The sequence below is a fragment of the Salarias fasciatus genome, chromosome 11, assembly GCF_902148845.1.
Source record: "Salarias fasciatus chromosome 11, fSalaFa1.1, whole genome shotgun sequence".
Classification (NCBI taxonomy): Eukaryota; Metazoa; Chordata; class Actinopteri; order Blenniiformes; family Blenniidae; genus Salarias; species Salarias fasciatus.
This window is the reverse complement of record NC_043755.1, coordinates 11012854-11031250: the sequence shown is the minus strand read 5'-3', so window position 1 is coordinate 11031250 and position 18397 is coordinate 11012854. Positions and strand designations below refer to the sequence as shown.

Below are 18397 nucleotides of genomic sequence, written 5' to 3'. Positions count from 1 at the left end.
TTTGCATTTTATATTTGTCACTGTCATTAACGAAGCATTTTGTTTCTTATGTTGGCAAACAAGACTGAGGTGTTATACAGATATAATGTAACCACAGGAATGTATAAAAAAAAAAAATCACGCCACACTGTAGTAATGCAGTAGGAAGGCACCGATGCCAGTTTACTTGTAAATAAAGCTTATGTAAACAATCACCCAAAAAAATACAAATGATCAATATGAATCCAACCAGACAGGCAAACTGGACAGTAGTTGCATATTTTGATATATTGGTCGAATTATTGTTTGAATGATGAAAGCAATTCTATTTCTAACCTTACTAACATCAGGACAATAAATATATAATATGTGTAAATCTAGTCTTAAAATCATCATAAAAAATGTTCTTTGAATTCAATTTAACATTCTCCAGGATTTATGAATGACACCAGTCAAGCTCTAGGGGATTTCTAATGGAACAGAGCCATCACTCATAAAATGAGGAACAAATGTCAGTAGAGGTCTCTCTTTCTCTCTGTTTCTCTTGCTCTCTCTCTCTCTCTCTCTCTCTCTCTCTCTCTCTCTCTCTCTCTCTCTCTCTCTCTCTCTCTGCAAATCAAAAGTAGGCGGTGCGAGTGTGGCAGATATATCAGAACCTTGGACTTGTATTCTCTCAGGCATCACTGACAAGGTGATGATGGCCCTTTTATCAAATCTTTTCTCAAATGCTTTCTTTCATAAAAGGGTAAAGACACAGTTCACACAACAACACTCAGAGAAGAAAATTGCACCGATTATAAAAAATGAGTGAGATAGACCACCACTGGTGTCCAAGAGGTCTCACCGCACAATAAATGCTTTTCAAATGCATACATCGATATACAATGTACACATTAGCCCGGAATCAGATAAGACAGAGATGACAATCAGGATGAAAACAAGGATGAAAACAAGTCTGAATATTGCAGAATATGAGAGTAATGTGGCTCTGAGTTCAAAGGATCTCCAGGTAGATGGCTGTATCTGCATCTGCCACAGTGTTCTGGACCTCTCTTGTTCGTCTGACTCCCAGACCAGCATGTCTGTCCATTCCTCCAACTTCTCTACCTCTTCTTCTCTCCCCACCTCTTCTTCCCATCGGACGCATCTGGAAATCACACCACAATGCTGCTCATTCTCTGATGATGATGAGTTTTTATTTTTACTTTATCACTATAAAGGTCATATTAAACAATTACCTGCTTGGTATGGACAAAAAGAGGAGTGCAGTTCTGGTACACAAGCTGGTAGCTGCCATTGGTGTAAATGTGCGTCACTTCCGTGCAGTTGATGTAAAGGGGCATCCTGTCCTGATAAATCCCCATTCCCTCAGGGTAAACAGCAGGATGTCGATTCAGGACATGTCTGAAAGGGGGAAAGCAAATCTGTCAGCTTCAAATTCAGCGAGTGTGAAACAGATAAAAGAAACATTTAACAGGCTTACTCCACTTACTTTTTAGTTTTCTTCCGGCAGCAGTAGACAAGAATAGACAGAAGCGATAATACCAGGCAGATGGCCAGAGCAGGCAGAACCAACCACAGCAGAGGGGCTGTTTCTGTGTATGGACGGCAACAATAGCAGTGGATCAGAATTTAATGGCTACACTTTTCCATAATGGTAGCGTCTCACTACAAACTGCTTGTACTTATGGTGAAACCTGTGCAACAAACATAAACACACTAGGCCAAGAAAAAGTACTCGTGTTCAAGAATGGTACAATGCTGAAGCCTTTCTCCATATCCGCCCTTCAGCTTGCTCTCTTCTACTTATGTTTTTAAGCTGCAGGCATGTTGCACAGATGTTCAGCACCTTGCTTCAGAGTGAATAAACAAAAGGTAGAGCTCTTGCATTTATTAGAGAAGAGAGAAAAGCATTGCTTTGAACACACCTTTGCCTCCCTGCAGCAAAACCAGCGAGTCGTTTCCCACTGCATTGAAAGCAAAACAAATCACCGTCTGAGGTCTGTCCATGTAGCCTGTTAAAGTCGCCGTCAGCAGGTTGGGCTCTGATGTGGCAGACAGGTTGTAATCCTGAGGTGGAACAGTCCCGTTGACGCTCCAGGTTACGGCAGGTCTGGGGTTGGAGTCGACCGAGCAGCTGCAGAGCACCTTAGAATCCTCCACAGTGCAGGTGGAGGAGAGCCGGAGGATGGCTGGCTTATCTGCAGGAGGGGAAAAAAGTACATTTACACCTTTGACTGAAACTATAGCTTTAACACTGGCTTCAAATCATTCACGCTCTTGATATCACACTTGTGATTTGTAAGTGTGCATCACCATTTTTTATTTTGAGTATCCAATGTATCATAAGGATTTTGAACAGTTATAATTTGGTACCATCTGAAAGAACAAATACCTGCTGATGATTAATATGGCAGGTAATGCTTTACACTACTCTTGAAAATGTGGCCCCAACTGTATAAATAAAGGTTAAATAAAAAAAAGGGAAAACTGCTTCATAACTTTTCATGCATATTGAGAGCTCAGCTATAAATTTGTGTAATGTGTGAACTTTGCACAAAGATAAACCTTTACAAAGGGGAAATCGTAATTTGTTGACTTTTTTCCACTACTAAATCCCTGAAGTTTCTCTCAGCTTTCTGGTAAAATCAGTTAACTGACTGCAAGTAGTAGCTCTATATATACGTATCCTGATATTGTTATATACCTTCTCATGTAACTCTGCAAGGCTACTCATTTTCCTCCATGTTGGTCTTCTTCAGTCTGTCCTCTATTGTTATTTTTTTCCTTTACTATATCAAGGAGCAGTTTATGTGAGCTTTACTTATTTACTGTCTCATCTCACTGCCATGATGTTGTATTGTTCTTCAGGTTGGGTCAGTCCACTACAATATTGCAGTTGAGTGAGGTTACACTTGAACTTTTGACCAAAATCCAAACAATAAAAAGTAAAACAAACAGTAGCATGTCTGGGATGCTAATGTATGTATTCCAGTGGAAGAGGCTGAAGAGGGAGACTTACACTGTATGTTCAGGGCTGTGGGACTCGACTCTCCACGACCAATCAGGTTCTGAGCTGAACAGCGGAGCCTCATGTCCCGGGTCACGTTGAACACCCGGATCGTGTGCGTCCGCTGGTGGGGGTGCACGGTGTGGCCGTGTTGTGTGTAGGACCAGCGGTACTCCGTCACTGGAGGATCGGCTTTACATGAGCATGTTAGTAAGGCGCTGCCCCCCTCGTGCACGGTCAGGGTCTGCACCTGCACCTTCACGTCTTTAGGTGAGACTGAAAGCAGAAACAAAGAAGAGAATTTAGTGTAAAGTGAATCCAAACACACAGAGGTGCAACTGGAATTTGTGCTTACATGTGACGTGAAGATCCCTGGACGTGGTTAAAGTTTTGGCTCCTGGGTAATCGGCCTCACATTTGAGCCTGGGCTTCACCTGGTGTGAGACGGTGAAGGAGAGAGAGGCCAGTAACGTCAGCCTGTGGGGGTCGGTGTGGAGGGTCTGCACTTCTCCAGGCTCGGTGTCGTTCAGCAGACTCCCTCGCTCCCATCTCCACTGCAGGGCCGGAGGCCTGGAGGGGCAGTTAAAGCTGACGGAGCAGTTCAGAGTGACCTGCTGCCCCTCTGTGGCAGACAACATGCCGCTGACCACAGGAGCCTCAGGTGTGTCTGTCAGGAAGAGAAATGTCCATCATTTCACCATTAGTGCTTAATTTTATTTACTCGTTTCTGTTCATTATTGTTTTATTTTCTATGTTAAACAAGCACAAAGGTGCATTGATGCAGGAAAATCTGTCTTTCAATAGAACTTTGGTTACATCTTTTTGAGTTTCTGACTTTTGCATGGCATTTAACTCTAGGCAGATGAATATCTACTCCAGATTATATCATAAACTCTTTTTATGTGTAATATTTGTCAAATTGGTGAAACCATCAAAGTACGGTAATTTAGTTTGTAGTTAGTGTACAAGATACATTTGAAAGTCTTCACTTGTCAACCCTTTGAGCCCTTAAGTAAAGCCCCTAAAGCCTCAAATACTCTGCCAGAATCGGTTAAAAGTAGGGGACAATTCTCACTGTACACAAGAGTAAACTCGCTGTATCCTTAAAATAAAGAAGATCTTTTTTAACTGAGAAGAAATAGGTTGAACATATTTTCCTCCACTTACCAGTAACATCCAGCTTGAAGTTTTGTGGCTTTCCCCAGAGCAAGTCATCTCCTGCCTTCAGAGCAACCTCAAAAGCCTGAGGGTCATCCTGTCTGATCCTTTCGATCTTCACCGAGCAGTCGCCATCTGCAATTCGTCCAAAGAGGGACGTCCGGCCTTGGAAGTCGCGGCTCACTTGATCTCTGTCCTGACTGTTGAAAGCTGTGCTTCGGAGGGGAAAAAATTGGCCTCCGCCTCTGAATCTCAGCCGCACATCCACCCTCTGCTTCCTCCCTCTGAGAGGATGAGGAGCTGGAGGTGTGAAGGAGCAGGGAATCACCACACAGGAGCCCGCCAGGGCCCGGACACGGTCGGGGACCGAGGGGACAGGAGAGACGGCCTGTATCGTCCTCCAACAGGCTGCTGGTGAGACAGAGGACAAAGAACACTGAGCAAGCAGGATTGAATTTCAATTCAACATGTTTTCAGCTGTGAGAGTAAAACTCTAATATCCCCCAGAATGCACAGGGAGAACATGTGAAAATTTCACACAGAAACTATCCCAAAGCCTCTTTGGAGCAAGGTAAATCTAATTTCGAGGGGAGTGAGCTAACCACTACCATACAAGTACACAATATCCAACCTTTTTATTTTCTTCCAAAAAATACACTAAAATGGCTTGAATTTCTTAAAATTGTTAAGGAAGTTAATCGCAAAGACAAAATTTGAATTAACATGCGTCTTGCTCTCCAGCTTGCGGTGACCCAGTATCCCAATGCTTAACATGACACAGAAAAATTTCGCAACAGGAGTATAATTAGAAAAGGGAAGAGGAAAACTGCGATTTTAGCCCACAATGCCGATGTTTTACACTATATGAATACTTTTTGGGTAAATAATACAATAGACACAATGTAGCATCTCTGCATTTTTAGTTGCACAACAGATCGTATAATAAAACAATGAGTATGGCACTTTTAATAAAGAATATGTTCATCTCTTGATATTCCATATTCACTGGTAGAGAACATCTTGCAAGCCACATACAGAAAAATTTAAAATATATATATATATATATATATTCAAAGTTGCAGTTTATGGCTTCAGGCACATTGAGTCATTACACAAGTGAGAATGCTACATCTTCTTGAAATTGCAGCTAAAAGTGAAATCCTTGCATTAATAATTCACTGAATTACTTACCAAAAATCACAGCACAGGAAAGAAAGACGGTGTCTGCATGCATGACTGCAACCCTGCTCTGGCAGCGCAGACAGGGAAGGATGAACAGAGGAGCAAGGAGGGGGAAGTGGGATTGTTTCGTTGTGCTGCTTGAGCCATGACTTCACTTTGAGCAGTCCAGCCAAACTTTTCACCTTTATCTTTCACATTTTGTATATTCTGTCACTGCTGTCAGATGAATTCACCTTGCAACACACAGTGTTGTTTTTAAATTGGGGAATGATAGATTTCAAGACTTATTCAGTTATTACAGTTAATCACTCAGATCCTAAGAATGACTTGCAGGGGAACAAAAGACCTCAGCAAGTTGCTCTGAGACGACACATGACAGTGAGTGAGTCATGCTCATGTTGCTGGCCATTTCCTCAAACGCCGTGACACCGAAATGTGGTTGTAGTTAATTTCCAGTGACAGAGGGGTAAAACAGAAAAAAACATGTTTGAAGTTCCACATAAAGTTTGACATTTAACTTCTTTGACTGTCGCTGGGTTTACTGCACAGTTGCTCAAAGTAAGTAGGCTACTGTACATAGGTCATTGGCATCACGAGTATGCAAAGTAAGGAAAACAAATATTAACCGTGACAGAAATCTTTGATGAAAAATAAAATCATTTAAAATTTTAGAAAGCTGAATTTCTGAGAAAACAATGCAAACATTTTCATAAGCATGATCGCTAAAGCTAGTACACTGTAGACGGTGTGTGTGTGTCACTATCTTATTTTTACAATAGACTTTGTTAGTTCCTGGTTATAAAGCACATGACTCTGCGAGATCAAACGAGAGGAAGCAATCAGAGCGTGGGTCACAACATTGTTTGAACTTTGCACCAACTGATGGTGTTTGAATTGCTTTCTGCACCATAATTCAGAGAATGAGCAGCACGGCGTTTGCGCCACTCTTGAGTTCAATAGCAACACCGGAGGAGACTGAGAGCGCCTGGGGCCATATCGATACAGCTTGTCAAGGTATGTCTTTGATTGATTGGTGTGCAGACAATTTTAGTCAGTGTCGGTGTGCGTGTCTGTGCGTGTGTGTGTGTGTGTGTGTGTGTGTGTGTGTGTGTGTGTGTGTGTGTGTGTGGGGCGTGGGATACAGGTTGCAGAAACGTGAAAATGTGCTTTTCTTTCACAGTCCTTTCCCATGTCAAGCTTTTGTATTTACTCAAATCTCATCTACTTCTTTGATTTGTCATAAAAGTCCAGCTGTGCATTAAAAGGCCATGAGCTCAGCTCAGCAGCTGCTCCGGTCTCACAGAGATGTGCTGCTGAACTGGACGTGTGACCATCCGGCGCCCCTGCTGCGTTGGCTCCGTGATGCTGGGGTGCTCTCCCCCTCCGACTACCTGTCTGTGCTGGAGAGGACACCTTCTAATGCTGTGGCCCAGGCACTGGAGACTGCATGTGCCACTGAGGACAACAGCAAAAAATTCCTGCTGGTGCTGAGGGACGTTCAGGATTATTACTGCAGAGACCTGCAGGACTGGGTGGGGAACCACTGCAGAAATGATATCATCAGTAAACCACATGTTGTACCTGGAGAGGTTGGACCTGGTAAGGTGTCTTCAACTTTCTGTTGACTTTCCCCCCTCAAGCAGTGTTAACAGATGACAGAATTTTGGCTCAGTAACGCCGGTCCAAATGTTTGTCATTGCAATCATGAGTTCTGGAATAGTAATATGAGCTTTACTGGTGCCTGAAAAAAAGAATGGAATATATAATGGTATGTCTGATTTAAATACTGTGAGTTGGACGTGTCCTGATACTTCCTCCAGGCAATAAGCCAAAGTTTTTTCTCAATAAGGTATCTTGACTTCTGTCATATAAATTGGCACCACTTCTATCATAAGTATTCACTCATAAAAAGATGTAAAATAAGAGTATGACTGGTATTTTTAGCAAAAACTTGAAAAACAACAAAAATCATCTATTGTTTAAATTATAATTCATATTCTGAATTCTGTGAAATCTACAGAGAAAAAACATAAAGGTCTCATTGAAAAACTGATCAAAAGGAAAAGCAAAGGGTTCTCTCCAGAGGTCCAAGTTAAAGGTATGAATTTATAATTTATATAAACTAAATTTACAATATGATTTTCATTTTTGATGGTTTTTTTTCTTAAATGATGATCAATACCTGAACAGTATATTCAGTTTATTGATACTGGAACTGAAGAGATGAACTCAAGTTCATCTTATGATTTTCATCTTGCAGCTGAAGATGAAATAACATCTAAGAAGAGTCTGAAGCCCAACATCAGAGGTACGTCAAGAACAGGAGCACTCGATCTATGTGATGTGATGGAATTTTTACATTGCACTCCAATATCTCTATTTCTCATTCCAGTTTCCATTTCTGCTCATAAAACAACCTTGCTGAAACGCACAGAGCAGTTTAAGTGTTACTCAGAGGGAAGCGCAGATGCTTCAAACTCTGCTTCTCACATCGAGATCCGCTACACCGACCTGTTCGTGACAGAAGATGACGACTTTGTCGACAATAGCCAACACGAATACTTTGCCTTAGAGCGCAGGCGAGCCCGTATCTATGTCCACCAGGCCTGTCAGCGCATCCGACCATGCGATCTCTTCAGCCCCCAAGAAACATCAGGACGGGCCCCCAAAAGGGTGAAGGTGAAAGGTATTGCAGGGATTGGAAAGAGCGTGGCGATGCAGAGGCTGGTTTATGAGTGGGCCATTGGGAAGAACATGCGTGAATTCACCTGTATTTTTGACCTGCGCTTCAGAGAGCTCAATCTGACTGACACGCCACTGAGTTTACTGGATCTGCTCCAGGAGCGATTTCGGTATCTGAAGGAAGCTCTGCCTGATCTTTTGGCCTCACCAGAAACTTTGCTCTTCATCTTGGATGGGTTGGATGAGTTCAAATTCCCTTTGGACTGGAAGAGCCAGGGCAAGAACGTCAACGTGGGCTCAAAGGTGTCAGTGTCAGAGCTGATGGTGGCTTTAATCAAAGGAAGTCTTCTTCCACAAGCGTCGGTCATTCTCACAACAAGGCCTTCCACTGAGGCTCCCAAGAATTTCTTCCAGAGATGTTGTGTGGTTCTTGGCTTCGAGGAGGACCAGGTGAAGGAATACACTGAAAAGTTCTACAACGACAACCAAGTTGCAGCAAAGGTCTGCGAGTACATAGTGAACAACGACAACATTTTTGCTCTGTCCTTCATTCCGCTTTATTGCTACATCATCTGCACTGCTATGGCAGAGTTCTTCAGTTCATCAGCTCAAACTGACGGTGACTTCAGTTCTCTTGAGGTAAACCCTCCCAGAACAGTCAGCGAGGTGTATTTCTGCTACCTCTTCACTGTCATCAAGCACCATGCGCTGAAGGGCAGCGCAGGAAGAACCACACCTAGATCTGAGGTTCTTGCTCTGGCCAAGCAGCAGCTGACAAACCTGGGTAAGCTGGCTTACCAAAACCTGCTGCAGACCAAGATCATATTCAGCAGAGAGGATTTGAAGAACTACGGCGTCACTCCCGCTGATATTCAGAGCACTTTTCTCTGTCCTCACAAAGAAGAGACTGTGGAGACGTTTTCTTTCTTCCACCTGACTGTTCAAGAGCATCTAGCTGCCCTCTACTGTGCCACCAACCTCTTCAGTCAAGAGGACATAATGCAGGCTCTGGACTTGTGGTGCTTTGGGATACATCCGTCATCCTCCACTGTTGCACTCCTGCGAAGCAACGACCTCAACATGGACAAGCTGGAGAACCTCCAGATGTTCACTCGCTTCTTCATGGGAATGCTTCGAGCTCGGCTTGCAGGTCAGCTGGAAGGCCTCATTGATCCAACTGTGAAACGTGTGGACGACATCCCCACCAGGCTGGGACTGTGGTTTCAAAACCAGTTTAAGGAAAGAAAACTGAAAAACCAAACAACACTGAATCTTCTCCACTGCTTAATGGAGTTCCACATAGAGGAGACCACCAGCATCGCAGCACCAGAGATCAAGACACTCAACCTTTTCAAAATGAAGCTGAGTGTTGTTGACTGTGCGGCCATGCACTACGTGTTGCAGTTTTCTCCCCACAGTCTAAAGGAGTTGAACTTGGGTTACTCCAACATTGGAAACAGAGGACTCGACAAGCTGGGACCGATATTACATCGCTGTGAATGTCTCTAGTGAGTAGCTCACCTTAAACTGCACTCATATAAAAAATAATGTGATCAAAGCAAGTTTGGAACCAAGAGTGTGCAGTGGCTGATGCCAATACACATCGTCTCACTTCCTACACGTGCTGGTTTGTCCGGGTTGTTAGTTCTAAGATATACTGGCAGTCTCTCCAGGGCTGTCTGTCCAACATCTGCAGTGATGGACTCAAGTCCCTTTATAATTGCTCGGCTAGAAAAACAAAGAAAACAAATCTGACCTGATGTTTTTTCTTTTTGTCTTGCAGTTTGAGATACAACTGTCTGGACAAGCAAGCGGCAGTTTTGGAATCTGAAGTTCTGAAATCGAATCAGTGCCAAGTCAAGAAGCTCTAGTAAGTTGATACAAATATGTCAAAGCTGCCTTTTAAAATTTTAAGATTCACAGTTTACACATGCATGGAAAATTTAAAGATTTAACCTGACCAGCAATATAAGAACATTAAATATCATAAATGTCTTGATGCATTTTTGAATAATAATATAAATATAAATAATATATATTATAATAATATATACTTGTATGCAGCATGTGTGGCAATAACCTGGGTCCAGAGGGTGTTTTGAAGCTGTGGAATGCTTTGGAACACAACACCACTGTGGAGGAACTCTATCTGGATATCACCGGCATCACAGAGAGAGGAACAGAAAACATCGCCAACAGCCTCAGCAAAAACACTTCTCTGAAGACGCTGACGTAAGACTAAAAAACACTTCTCTAACACTGCCATCTAGTGAAACTTGATGTTTATTTAATTTTCTTTGTCGTTCCCCTTTGTGAAGGTTATCTTACGAGCTTCTTTACTTCTGATTTAACCTGATATTCCTCTTTTCTCAGCATTGTTGGGAATGACATCGGAGAGGAGGGGAGGAGGAGGCTGAGGGACCTGGAACAATGCCGACCGGATCTAAGGATCATTGCAAACTTTGTGGATGACCTCGGTTTGCTGCAGGCCTACCTGGACTGGGTGGAGGAGATCCAGGTAGACAGAGACCAGATGGACTCGGTGAAGAATGCAGACGCCCTGCAGTCGGTGCTGAATGGGCTCCGGGTGGCAGGAGTGGAGAAAGGAGAAAACGCAGAGAAGGCCAAGGAGCTCCAGACAAAGATTGAGGAGTTACTGAAGTTTTCCACAGATCTGATGGGAAAGAAATAATCATTTTGGGTGAGCTCAATGAGAAGAGTGAAAATCAAATCCTGTTTAGTCAAACTACATTGCATAGTCCAAGTATTTGGCCAATATATTTCAAAACATCCCTGATTTCAACCAACTTGTCCGTCACGTTGGTATCTGACCCTGACACTGGTCTGAGTACCTCAGCTTTCATAGAGAACATCAGTCTGATCAGAAGTCCCATTTCTTCTGGATGTCTCACTTATTCATTGTGTATTATACTATATTTCACACCCAATGAAAGTTTTAGTTGTAATTACCATTTCAGGTGGACACTTGGCAGGACAGACCAGTGCGCCAAAGTACAAAGATGAGGCTATGCACTCCAGCAACAAAACATCTACTGCCGCAGAGTAGGGTGGTCCGACTCCCAGCAGTACCTCTGCAGACCTGAGGGAAGAGAAAGAACCTTGATCAGATCAGCCTCTAACACCATCTCCACTTTGTCACTAACAGATGGGACAACATTGAAGTTACTCACCAATATAGCAGGGATTGGATGATTGGATGATTAACAGAACATCAATCGCGGCTGATCCATTGATCTAATGAGACAACCTGGACTCAATGGGTGCAGTTTCTAACTGGGCATCAATCAAAAGAGTTGATCCATTGATTGAATGAGACAGCCCCGATCCAGTGGGTGCGAGCGGTTTCCCAAACTCCAGGCTCCTACCATGTGGAACCGGCTCCCAGTTCTGCTTCACTTCACAAATGTATGTTGATACAACAAATTTACCTGCCTGTCCTATCGCCTTCTCTTTCTGTCCCCTCACCCCAACCGGAATAGCAGAAATCTGCCACCTCTGAGCCTGGTGCTGCAACAGTTTCTTCTTTTTAAAAGTTTTTTTTTTCTTTCCACAGTCACTTATGCTTGCTCATGTGGATCTGTTGGGTTTTCTCTGTAAAAATGTCAAGAAATGACTATGTTGTAATTGGCACTTTATAAATAAAGCTGAATTGAATTGAATTGCCTGGCTTAGCTGCTGATATTGTGTGAGCCAGACGAAAACCGGCAGGTTGGGACTTTTGGTCAACCAACATTATGTTTTCCAACCCCAGGTCACCATGAATTACATCTACAGCCTTCAGATGATACAAAGCTTATTCCACCTGAAAGCCATATTTATGATAACTGCTGATCATATCAACAATACTTCATCAGCATTCACTTTCTCAAAGAAAGAAAAGATGTTTGACAATCGGTCTGATCATTTACAGACTGAGAGGATGGCATCTCACAATCATGGAATCTAAAAGACTGTTTCCTAAATGCTGAAACTCCAGACAAATACATTCTCCAGTCCTGAAAAAAAAAAAATGCTGCAATTTCACTAAGTTGCATTTGTCTAAGTCGAGCTTTCTCGATTTCGCCAGGACACAGAGCTGTGGGTATGCAATTTGCACACATTCACTTCATCACATTTTCTGCTCTTGCTTTAAGTGGAGCTGATGGAGCCACTGATTGTAAGAAGTCAACAACAATGAAAGCTATTGTGTTCCCTCCGTACTTCTGCCTCATCATTAGAGGGTTCATTCTTCATCACTCTGAAAATAATCATTAAGAAAAGAGCTGCGTGCTGCACAATCTCTTAAAATTAAAACACTGATAACTACACTGCCTATGGGCTGAAAGAGAGAAAATTTCTTCATATCCAAAGCTGATTCTTAAATATACTGTAGTTTTTGGAGTTCATCAAGCAAGGCATTATGTAAAAGTCACAAGTGCTGACTTTTTGTCTCAGAGTGCATGATTCTCATGAGTGCAACACTCTCCTGTACAAATACTTGCACAGGTGAAGTGTTGGAAAAGTTTTCAGCGGATTTATCTGGAAAGGGATACATGCAATGCCAATCCAGCTGATGCAGTCTTCATGCCTTCATTAATGCCTCATCTGTTGCTCAGCACACAACTATTCGTTCCAAATGACTTATTATTAAAGTTAATTAAATTCACATACAGTAGTGAACACAGTGGATGACTGGGGACAGAATTGTTGCCTCCAATATGTCCCCTGGGAGGCTCCATACAGATCCTCTGATAACAGGAGGAATAGAGAGCACAGATCTCTTCTATTTGCTGCCCTCTGGCGATCTCACACGGCTGCGTGTGGAAATGTAAATCCTGTTTTAGTGCGCCACCAAGTGGCACAGAACCAGATGTTTTCCACAAATAGTCATCCTCTAAAGAATCTCGGTACCTGAGTGAGCCATCACAAACATGACTTGCAAGAGTTTTTCTTTGCAAATATTTTGTCAAGTGGACTAAAAAAAGAGAAGGGAATCCCTTCAAGGGATCATCCACCTTGCTATCTTGTGCACACTTTCAAAAGTCATCATGGCAGATGCTGCACAGTTGCATTACCGCCTATGTTATTATACAGCTGGAAACTCACCATCAGTCACCATCAGTGCTCAAAAGCAGATAGACATGTTGAAGCAACGTTTGTTTCCATCAAGACACGTCTTTGTAATTAATCAAACATTTCAGTGGAATAATGCTGAGCAAATAAGATAACAAGACATAAGAAGAAGACTGCAAACAATATTATCCCATCAGACATGAATGGTACTACTTTTGTCTCCAAAACATCTCAGGAAAAAAACTGGTCTGCCCACTCATTAATAGACTGCCCATAAGGTGGTGAACATGGTCCCCTCTTACTCAACACGAGTCATTCATATTGTCTCATTCTGGGGAATGTCTGTGTACGTTGGTCTGCTGAAATATCAGAAAGGTTGTAAACATCGTCCACCTCTGGCATTATGTGTAGACACAGACTCATTTGTGAGCTGAGAAATACAATGCTGCGTGCCTGAGACATGTCCACAGGTATTTTTTTTTTAATTAAATGTGATCAAGAAGATTTATTTTGTAACTCTTTCATATTACTGACCTACTGAAACCAAAGTGTGTTTTTGTCTGTGTATTTCTTTATCTACTCCTAATAGTAAAGATGAAAGTTATATAACTTCTTTGCTAATAAAATTAGCCTTCAAGAAGTCCAGTACCTTTCTCGTCACATATCCAACTAAATTATAATACATGTTAGAAATTTAAAATATAAAAATAAAATCTTTTTCAAAAATTTCTTGGGCCAGATACAGTCCCTAAATTACATTGCATGTGTTACACGTCTGTTTTATTTTAAAGGGGCTGTATCATTCATTCATTTTCTGCCGCTTTATCCCTTTCGGGGTCGCGAGTGGCTGGAGCCGATCCCAGCTGCTGTGAACGAAGGCAGGGTACACCCTGGACAGTTCCCCAGTCTGTCGCAGGGCTGACATATATAGACAAACATCACTCACACATTCATACCTAGGGGCAATTTAGGGTGATCAATTAACCTACCATGCATGTTTTTGGACTGTGGGAGGAAGCCGGAGTACCTGGAGGGAACCCACGCACACACGGGGAGAACATGCAAACTCCACACAGAAAGGCCCTGAGCCCCAGCCGGTATTTGAACCCAGGACCTTCTTGCTGTGAGGCAAGAGCGCTAACCACTGCGCCAAAGCTGGGGAACAATAGTCTGTCTAGGGGGGGGAAGAAGGGAAAAGAAGGGGAAGAAGAGGGGGAAGAAGGGGGAGAAGGAAAAAGGAGAAGAAGAAGGAAAAAAAGGAGAATAAAGGAGAATTGACAGCTTCTTTCACTTTTGCTTGCCTTTTTACTGCCTTTATGATCTACTTAGATCCAATTTCTTCCTGAAATGTCAAATATATGGGGAAAATCTGTCATTGACTGTGTGTTTGATGGGGAAGATGTGGCTCCAAAAGTTGCTGGTTCGAGCCCCGCTGACGACCCAAATATGTGAACTACTTCTAAGTGGATACTGTTCAACTTTGACATAAAACTAAGTTTGCCATGAAAATATTATTCACCTTTTGTAAATGTGTTGCTGTCTGGTCAGACCTGCATTAAAAGAGCTTTTATAACTCTGATCTTAACAAAGCTATATAAGAAGACTGGCTTTCTTTAAAAAGCTTTTCTAGTTGTAATGATACCCTTTTATTTAATAAGGTAAATTTGATCAGTTACTATTTTAAATATATGATCTTGACATGTCATTTTATCTTGACAATGCATAAAAGTCTGTCTGTTTTCCCTTTCTAAACAGATATTTATGTGAATAACAAACCAAAAGCACTGCTGCACAAAGAAAGGCCAGATTTATTGAAAAATACAAACATATCATTTGTATATGACACAAAGAGATATATGAGCTAACTATGTACAGCAAAGTATTTCAACACAATTACATACAACACTATTAAGAAAATGAAAAAAAAAATCACTGAGCACATCCAGGACTGTCCGAGCTCTCTTGTGGACACCGGCACCTGTGAGCTGCTTTCTGCACACAGGCCAGTGCAGAATCACTTTCCACAGTGATCCGGCATCCACAGGAGGAGCCTGTGGGTGAAAAAAACCACTCTGGAGTAGGAAACTGGTGAGAAATAAGAGCAGACTCTGGTGGTGTGGACCACAACTTCAGGTCTAACTGCAGTTGCTGGTTTTTCCAGATGGAGGCTGAAATCCATCTCTGGTCCTGAGCAGGTCTATTTTATTCATCTCTGCTGGGAAACAGTGAGGCTCAGAACCTGGAGCAGGCTGTGCTTCTGCTGCTGGAGCGTGAAGATGGTCGGATGTGGAGAGCTCAGAGGGAGCAGTCGGAGGAGGAGCAGTCGGAGGAGGAGCAGTCGGAGGTGGAGCAGATGGACACAGAGGTGGTTGTAGAGGACAGGGGGGGTTTGAGGAGCTGAGGATGAGGCTGATGACGTCCTGGACTGCAGACAGGTGACGGTGCTCTGCTTGTCGTGGTTCTGAATGTGACAGAGGACACAGAGGAGCTGCAGGCCTGACGAGAGAGGAAGAGAGAACAGCTCAAAACATAATGAATGACAGTGGATGGTGAGACTGTCAGTGACTATGAAGCATTTCAACAATCCCATTCAAATGTTGGACTGAGAGGCTGTTCGTGCTGCTGCTACGTTACCTTGAAGACATGTTTTCTAGCCAAACTCAGGTTTGGGTTCAGTGCAGCATAGTCAACATGTTTTCTCTAAATATTTTTGACATGACCAACACCTGTAACATCATTCATATTTACCGATGACAAAGTCAAAGAGGGCCTGGGAGCAGTCTGTCCAGATGCTGCTGCTGACGGACCCGGATGATCTGGAGCGCTGGGGAATGTGACCGGGACGCTGCTGGAAGGCTGCAAGAGCACAGGGAAGGAAAATGAATAAAACACCTGCATGCATTCATTTCATGAGATACTAACAACACCCTCTGTGCATGGAAACCACAGCTACATGTTTGCATCTGGCCAAACAAAGATGACCGTCCCTCAGCTGCATTGGGCATTTCTCAATCTACAATACAATCTGAATATATCTTATAATGCCTCACACTTTTTTAAATTAAGTTTATTCTTAAGTGCACACTGAATGCTGATTATTCTGTCCAACTTTACCTTCAGATAAAGATCAGGCCACTTCTTCTGGTGGTGCTGGTCTGTTTCCTGCCTCAGAGCCAAACGCTGAAAGCAGCAAACCTTTGCAGGGTGCAAACCCACCCCTCATCCCCCATGGCTCTGTGCTTCTTCTGTTTGGAAGAAGGAATAGATGCACACGTCACACCAAGAAGTCCAGCCAGAGTTATGCCTGAGAAATAGCTCTTACTGATATGTGTTATATTACTGTCATTATTATTTGGAGGTATATAAGTTTAAAAAGCACAAATTCTAACATATTGTATGTATATTCTTTAATGCATAGTTAACCTCAGTGTTTTTTCTCATTTCTTTTTTTGTGTGTGTGTGTGTGGGGGGGGCTTTACTGAGGTGACACTGCAAATTAATAAAAGCTTTTCAGTTAAATTTCTCAGCTGATATTTTTGCCAATAAGACAGCACAGTGAAGCTGCAGTAAAAAAGGACTTCAGTCATTGCAGTTCCAGTCAAGTCAGGCTAAAAATGTGGCTCTGGAGCTCAGAGAAGCTCTCAGGAAATGTCAAATATATAAATTCATTGAAGTTAATTGGCACATTGCATAATTAAATAATACTCCTGTGGCTACGGTAACAATTAAAGCAAAAGCAGCACTTTAAATAGCTAAAACAGCTTAAAAAACTATAGGTATTCTGAAGTGAAAAAAACAAGCATCTAAATAACACAATCAAAACAACAAGCAGGATAACACGAATGAATGAATGAAATAACTCCAGAGTCACCACGATGCCACGGCCGTTTCTTTCTTGTGATCATAGCGGTGTCACATGTGTAGCTTATTGAAAAAGACTAAAAGAAAGTTAATATCAACTTACCTTGATGTGCAAAGCCACGGTGTTTGTCCACAGAGTTTGAGGAGGAGGAAGCCACCGGCAGCGGGTCCATCGTGACTTGTTACGTGTCCTGTCATTGGTTGTTTAGCGAGCTAGTAGTAAGCCGGACATCGATTGGTCGAGAGAAGCCACGTGCTCAGATCTGGATTGGGTGGGTGATTCTGGGCAATTCTGGGCAGAAGAGACGTCGGTTGGCTGAAAAATTCTGGGGCTGGAGATACGCGATTGGTTGCTGTGAGAAATTCTGGACAATCTTGCTCCGGATTGGGTCGGGGATTCTGGGCAATTCTGGGCTGCGCCACCGTGCGGCCCATAGGGGCTGTATCATACTTTTTTTTAAGCTAGTCCAAACCCTAGAAATGGCATTAACATGGTAACAGTTAATCTCCATCCTGCCTGCTGGCAGCTGCTTGCCAGACCCTCGTATTTGGCGAGCTTTCTTTCAAAGGTCTCGTCCAGACGATCTTCCCAAGGGTCAGTCAGCTCCAGCAGCTTTGTGGACTCGGAGAAGAGGACGATGTCTGGCCTCAAGCTGGTGCTCACAATGTGACTTGGGAACTTCAGTTGTTTCTGCAGGTCCACCAACATCTGCCAGTCATTTGCAGTGGTCAGAACACCTGTCGAAGTTCTCGTCTTGAGCGCCTTCTTTTCTCCAGCCTTTAAAAAGGTCATGATCTTCTTGATAGGCTGGGAGCGTCGAGCTCTCTCTACTCCACCCCCAATGGCCTCTGCAATGCTTTTGAGGACCTGATCGTGTCTACACCTGTAGCGGCCCTTCCCCAGTGCTTTCGCACAGCTGCTCAGAATGTGCTCTAGTGATCCGCGCTTGGAGCACATTGCGCATGATGGACTTTCTGCCAAGCCCCAAGTGTGCAGATTGGCAGGGCTAGGGAGCACATTGTGCACGGCCTGGATAAGGAACTTGATCCTCTGGGGCTCCGCTCTCCACAGGTCCGCCCAGGTCACACGCCTCTGGTTTGCACTCTCCCATCTTAACCAAGACTTGTTGCTGCTCCTGATTCCCTTTTGGTGCCATGTTCCTCGTCGGGAGAGAGCCAAAGCAAGCCCTTCCTCTTGTCACTGCTCCCACCAGCCTGGTGAAATGCAATCTGGACTCCGCTTGTTGGACTGACTTCTCTGCACTCCATTTTCTACCAGTCTTCACCTCCACACCAGCATTAGAAACCTTTGGGTCCACAGAGTCTCTATACTGCAGCACAGCTCTTGTCTTAGTCACCGTGAATTCCTCCTCCTCCAGAGATTTCAGTGGCAGCTGTAGTTTGTTGCTGCAGCCATAGAGTGCAGCGCTGCTGAGGCTCCTGGGGAGTTCC

General features: G+C 43.3%; 2 protein-coding genes across 2 annotated transcripts; one reads left to right on the top strand and one right to left on the bottom strand.

Moving 5' to 3' along the window:
• Positions 1-138: 138 nt before the first annotated feature.
• LOC115396806 (B-cell receptor CD22-like) lies at positions 139-5382 on the bottom strand. The gene is made up of 8 exons (XM_030102839.1): positions 5339-5382; positions 4157-4558; positions 3345-3656; positions 3002-3265; positions 1908-2180; positions 1472-1574; positions 1218-1383; positions 139-1126 (listed from the first exon to the last, which is right to left on the bottom strand). Exons 1-8 carry the CDS (start codon positions 5379-5381, stop codon positions 974-976), a joined length of 1716 nt encoding a protein of 571 aa, XP_029958699.1. The 5' UTR covers position 5382; the 3' UTR covers positions 139-973.
• Positions 5383-6597: 1215 nt separating this feature from the next.
• LOC115396467 (NLR family CARD domain-containing protein 3-like) lies at positions 6598-10703 on the top strand. Its single transcript, XM_030102347.1, has 6 exons — positions 6598-6928; positions 7590-7637; positions 7722-9519; positions 9795-9881; positions 10076-10243; positions 10385-10703. The coding sequence occupies exons 1-6, from the start codon at positions 6598-6600 to the stop codon at positions 10701-10703; spliced, it is 2751 nt and encodes a 916-aa protein (XP_029958207.1).
• The last annotated feature ends 7694 nt before the right edge of the window (positions 10704-18397 follow it).

Excerpts from the sequence above, each read along its gene's own strand:
- LOC115396467 (XM_030102347.1), top strand. The coding sequence starts at position 6,598 with ATGAGCTCAGCTCAGCAGCTGCTCCGGTCTCACAGAGATGTGCTGCTG. Across the intron at positions 9,520-9,794 it reads CATCGCTGTGAATGTCTCTA|TTTGAGATACAACTGTCTGG; the intron begins GTGAGTAGCTCA and ends TTTGTCTTGCAG. Across the intron at positions 10,244-10,384 it reads ACTTCTCTGAAGACGCTGAC|CATTGTTGGGAATGACATCG; the intron begins GTAAGACTAAAA and ends CTCTTTTCTCAG.
- LOC115396806 (XM_030102839.1), bottom strand. The coding sequence starts at position 5,381 with ATGCATGCAGACACCGTCTTTCTTTCCTGTGCTGTGATTTTTG. Across the intron at positions 3,266-3,344 it reads CAGGGATCTTCACGTCACAT|TCTCACCTAAAGACGTGAAG; the intron begins GTAAGCACAAAT and ends TTCTGCTTTCAG. Across the intron at positions 1,384-1,471 it reads TGCCGGAAGAAAACTAAAAA|ACATGTCCTGAATCGACATC; the intron begins GTAAGTGGAGTA and ends TCCCCCTTTCAG.